The sequence below is a fragment of the Chaetura pelagica genome, unplaced genomic scaffold (assembly GCF_000747805.2).
Source record: "Chaetura pelagica isolate M959 unplaced genomic scaffold, ChaPel_1.0 scaffold447, whole genome shotgun sequence".
Classification (NCBI taxonomy): Eukaryota; Metazoa; Chordata; class Aves; order Apodiformes; family Apodidae; genus Chaetura; species Chaetura pelagica.
Window position 1 is genome coordinate 105,437 of NW_009953901.1, and position 5,434 is coordinate 110,870.

The 5,434-nt window shown below is 46.7% G+C and overlaps 1 protein-coding gene across 1 annotated transcript in view; it reads right to left on the bottom strand.

Annotated features, from left to right (window-relative positions):
* Positions 1–4,354, bottom strand: part of LOC104392026 (netrin receptor DCC-like) — a gene marked incomplete at its 3' end in the record, with an annotated part of 57,459 nt that extends 53,105 nt beyond the window's left edge. Inside the window, exons 1-2 of the mRNA XM_010001382.1 lie at positions 4,315–4,354; positions 3,524–3,844 (exon numbers count right to left, since the gene is read on the bottom strand). Coding sequence (XP_009999684.1) covers positions 3,524–3,844; positions 4,315–4,354 — 361 coding nt within the window. The remainder of the gene's footprint in view (positions 1–3,523; positions 3,845–4,314) is intronic.
* Between the last annotated feature and the right edge of the window lie 1,080 nt (positions 4,355–5,434).

Sequence of the window (5,434 nt, forward strand, 5' to 3'; positions counted from 1 at the left end):
CCTACAAATTAACCTTGGATCCCACTTTTGATCATCTTGGCACAGACAAACATTTCAGATGCACATGAACAGCAGAACCTTTGAAGGAACTGATCCTCTAATTGCCTATAAATAGAGACATAAGACAGGCCAGTGTGGTTTCTATCTGAAATCCCACCAATTACTGGAAATACCAATAATCACTAGCCTGTTAAATTGAGAGTTTTACTGATGCTAGAAGAAGGAAGCAGCTCTTTGTTTCTCTCCAGTGCCCTCATTTCCATTTCAGCCTGGCTCCTTTTTACAGCTGGAGCATGTCAGGGCCATAAGGACCCTTGAGAACTTCTTGGAAATGGTGTCTTTTCCTGTACCTGGCAGGCTTGAAGCATAAAATTCTCACTGATTATAAGCAGTTTTCACTTGCTACATTTTCTTTATGGAAAGCACTTCAGGCCATGAAAATAGAAGAGAAAGGGCTTGAAAAGGCCAATACACTTTCAGTACCCCTAAGCACTCTGTTCCACACAGAGAAGGCTGCTTTATTGACTATTAATGCTTCAAAATGTGTAGCAAAATCATGTCCAGAGTCTTTTCTGCAAGCAAGATACCTGTCTCTCCTGCAAACAAGTGGCTTGGGAATTCCAACCTTCAGAAAGGCATCTCTTTTGACATATTCTATGGTGCCAAACAGCACAGTAAGTATTTCAAATGCTGGGAACAGACCTAGAGTTTCCAAGGAACAGTACCCAAGATGAGAGTGGAATTGAGGGAAAGAATCTCTCCCTAAAGCCCACCTGAAATGCTAAAGCTCATGCTCCCCTGCCTGAAAACCTTGCAAGAATGAAATCAGGCACAGAAATGGGAGGCCAAGGGAAATGAGAATATGTGCTGCTGACATGAACACCCTCTTCCACACATCAGGATGGTGCAATCCCACCCACCACCATCAACAAGGAGACTTTCAAGGTCAGGCTTGACAAGGCCCTGAGCAACCTGTCATGAAGGTCTCTGTGCACTGCAGGGGAGGCTGGACTAGATGGCCTTTAAAGGTCCCTTCCAACCCCACACATTCTGTGGTTCTATGAACTCCAGTGGATGAGACCATCAGGCTGCCCAGAAAAGCTCTGTTGAGCAGAGAGGACATTATGTAACAGATCAGGATTCCATCCTCAAGGCTTAGAACATGATTCATAGCTCCCTCCAGTCCCAATCCTCTGTCAAAAGAGGCTTTTCTGAACACAGTTGATTAGCTTTGCCAAGCAATGATTAACACAACCCACTGGGGTGTGAGCCCTTCATTCCTCCTTCCCTTACTCCATCGTGTTTCCATCTGCCAGGGCCTTAAGTCAATGATGTTCTTCTGCCACCATTGCACAGCAACTCCCTCCAAACAAAAGAAAACCACAAAAACACACCACTCAAATTCTGCTCACTCAGGAATACCTGCCCTTCAGAGAGGAAAAACACCTTGCTTGAAGGACTTGCTGCCAATTTGCACTGCCATTCACCTTCTATTCCACCCCATCATATGAACTGTTTGCACACCAACTGGAAAGAATCAGAGGTCAAAAGGGACCATTGGACACTGTCTAGAAAGGAGGGGCAGCTACCAGCAGGGTGTACTGGGTTGGATCCAGCTGGGTCTTGAGTATCTCCAAGATGAAGGCTCCACAACACAGCTGGACATCCCATTTCACCATCCTTGTAGGAAAAATAATCCTGGTACAATAAACACCCAGTACCCTCAGTTTATGCACATCACCTCTTCTTCTCTTCACTCCTCCCAGCTAGGACATCTTTACTGGCTCTTCCAGTTTCAGCCAAACTGTTCTGGACTGGAGTAACCCCTCCTCACCCCAAACTTCCCCCCAGCACCACAGGGAGAGGAGATCAGGACACACACACAGCACAGGCTTTCCAAGGAAAAGCTCAAAATCCTGGGCACTTCCACTCACACAGATGTGTTCACTTCCAAGGAATAACTGGAGAGGTTTTATTACTTCCAGGTTGCCAACAACCAAGATCAAGGCCAAATAACAACTTCTACTGGCAAAAAGCCCTGCCTGGCAAACCCTGCAGGTTCCCTCTGAGGGTGACCTGACAACAGCATCACCCATATCTGTGCATCTGGGGGGCTCTCCAGCACTTTGGGTAGGAATCCTAGGCTTAGAAACTGTTTATGATATCCTAGAAATCTGTTCAGAAATCCTACACCCTGAGGAGATGAAGTGACCAGAGATTCAGACTGAAAAGTGGTGGGGAGGAGATAGATTAGGAAAGAACACTTATTACCTGTTTTAATCAGGTTTGATGAGAAAAATCTACTTTTTCTGGCTGGTGAAAGAAGGGTTTGGAGGAAGGGAAGTTATTTTCAGCATAACAAACCTTAAGACTAAAAGAGGCACCAAGGTCATGAGGGACACTGATGAAACCAGCTGAGAAATGAGCTGCCTGGACTCCCTCCCAGAATAACTAGTTAGACTTTAGGAAGACAATGGATGGGGAAAAGCTGTGGAGCTCCTGGCTTGAGCTTTGTTTCCCATCCCTTTGTTGTTCAAAATGTAGCAGGACAGCAAGCCCAGACACCAGCTGCTCCTTCCCCTGGTCAATGCACCTCAAACAAACTCAGCTTTTTTGACTGTTTTATGCTCTTTTCCCAAGGTTATGAAGTTAGAACCTGTAGATAGTGCTCAGCCCTCAGCAAGGCAACAAGGGCATTTGCTAACAGGTCTGAGTCAAAGAGATCATCAACACCCAGAAGCTCCATCCATCCAAAGAGCAGAAACAAAAAGACTTCCCTTCGAGTTGGAAAAATCCTTAAATAAATGATCACAAAGACAACTATTCTGACCTCAAAAACATTCTAGCTGGTATCAGTTACCAAGTGATTCTGGGTTCCTTTGCAGCTTTTATTTGCATGATTTCCAAACTTCTTTCTCCCCCAATAAGGAGATGATGGAAGACTTGCTCCATCCCTCTACACACCCTTTCAATTTTCATCTTTCCCAAATGTAGTTAAGTCCCTGAGGAGCTGCAAGTGTTCTCCTGGTAACAAACCCCTGTTCCTTCTGCCTTCTAGCTGCACATGGGTTTTCAAGGCAATACAAAGAGGCTGCCAATTCCAATGAGCTGCATAATGTGCTCTTGTCTACAAAAAGGTCCCTGAACCACAGAAATCTGTACATTCCACGCCCTACCGAGGTCTGCTGCTTTTTTGTGTGTGTGATCTTCAATTCATCAGCAAAGCAGTTAATTTCCAACTTCAGAGGTTTTCTCTATTTTGAAGACAATAAATATGCAGCAGATAAAGCAACAAAGAGATGATTAGACATATTTAAACAAGAATAATACCTTGTCAGAAGGAAATTACTGCCGCAGAAGGATCATATCTAGCTTTCCTTCTTTTGAAGGGAGAAAAAAGAAAACCCACAGCACCTGAAGTGATTTTATGTACATTTTTTTGCTCTTAGAGATTAAAAAAAAACAGCTTCACACAAAAAAAAGCATTTCCAGCAATCCTAAAAGTAAGACTGCTTCTCATTACCTGCCACCATGACCTTGGCTGCCCGACTGATGATGGCTCCGACGCCTTCTAGAGATGCTTCACACTGGTAGAGACCTTCATCTGGCTTGTGGTGCCTGGAGTGGACAATGTTTTCTATCAGGAGGGATCCATTGGCCAGCTGCTGCCTCCTTTCATCTACTGCCAGGTTTAAGAAGACAGCATCCTTCTTCCACTTCACAACGGGGGCTCCTCGATCCGATTCGGCCGCGCAGTTCAACAGCACGTTGCTTCCCCGCGTGGTGACAGCATCTGAGGGCTCAGTCAAGAACCTCAAGGATGTAAAAGGCTTCATCTGGGCACCTGGAACAAGCAAACCAGAAGAGGCAAGGAGTAAATACAGGTTGTATATTTCCAGGGAGGGAGGAACACTCTCTTACACAGGGAAACTCTAAGGAGCTACCGCACAACCCCCCGGAGGCACCGAAGATCCAGCTGGCAAACATCAGAAATTCAACTGTGTTTATCTGCAAGTTGTTTCCCCACTCAGGGAAAAACAAGCATGCATTTATTTATTATCACTACAGAAAGCAGTATTTGTAGATAAACAGCTCTTTTGTATGTCAAACATGGAGATACAGCAGAGCTACAACCTGCAGCAGGGTTGGAGATGAGAACACCACCATTGTACCTCTTGAGCTTTGTTTGGAGAACTTATTGCTTACAGGATCTGCTCCAGCCAGGTGCACTGAGATATCTTTCAGAGTGACAAGCACAAAAATAGTTGGGTGTCACTTTGATTGCTGTAGATAAAGCCATGGGTGCAGCCCCACCATCTATCAGAAACCTTAAGCCTGGTGGATCATCCTCCATCTCACCAGAACAATGGTCTCCTCACTACCAACTACTCTGGACACTGCTCTCCAGTTGGCAGCAAGAGATAAACCATGTGAACAGGCCATTTATATAGAGAAGAAGCAGAGGAGGTGGTGGAAGTGCCAGCTCTGGAAGCTGCACACCAGCCCCACCACAGCACTGAACACCTGAGACTTGCACCTGCTGCAGGAACATGGAGGCCCCATCCTTATGTGTCACTTGGGGAACAGAACATCCATCAACTTGCATAAAATCTTGGAACAATTGTGGTTGGAAAAGACCTTCAAAGATCATCAGCACTTTAATTAACTCAGCCCTGCCCAGGCCAGCCCTGCCCCATGTCCCTCAGCACCACATCTACATGGCTTGGAAACCCCTCCAGGGATGGGGACTCCAGCCCTGCCCTGGGCAGCCTGGGCCAGGGCCTGACAACCCTGGCCAGCAAGAAATGCTGCCCAACATCCCAGCTCAGCCTCCCCTGGCACCACTGCAGCCCATTTCCTCTTGTCCCATCCCTTGTTCCTGGGGAGCAGAGCCCGACCCCCCTGGCTCCAACCTCCTCTCAGGCAGCTGCAGAGCCAGAAGGTCTCCCCTCAGCCTCCTTTGCTCCAGCCTGGACACCCCCAGCTCCCTCAGCTGCTCCTCCTCACCCTTGTGCTCCAGACCCTGCCCCAGCTCCCTTGCCCTTCTCTGGACAAGCTCCAGCCCCTCCATCTCCTTCTTGTCCTTTTTCTCTGCTACATGAAGAAGTTTCTCATCATTCCTCAACAGACAGAACACGTACAACTTGTGGTTTTAGACCACACAGTCTCCTCAAGCCTCAGTGACAATATTTGAGTGGGAATTCAGGCTCATTTCCACTATATCCCAATAAATCAGAAGTTTCTGCCACATCCCTGCCTTGCCTGTCCCACCCTGTCCAGGGTCAACCCCTCTGAGGTGCTTCCAGCTTTACCTAGAGATCTTTAGACCCCAGAACAGGCTTCTCCCCAACCTTGGGTTTTGAAACAGCTGCACAGAAATGCAAAAATGTGTGGGTTTCTTCTTCTTCATCACATGGCAATTTTTACCTCATTA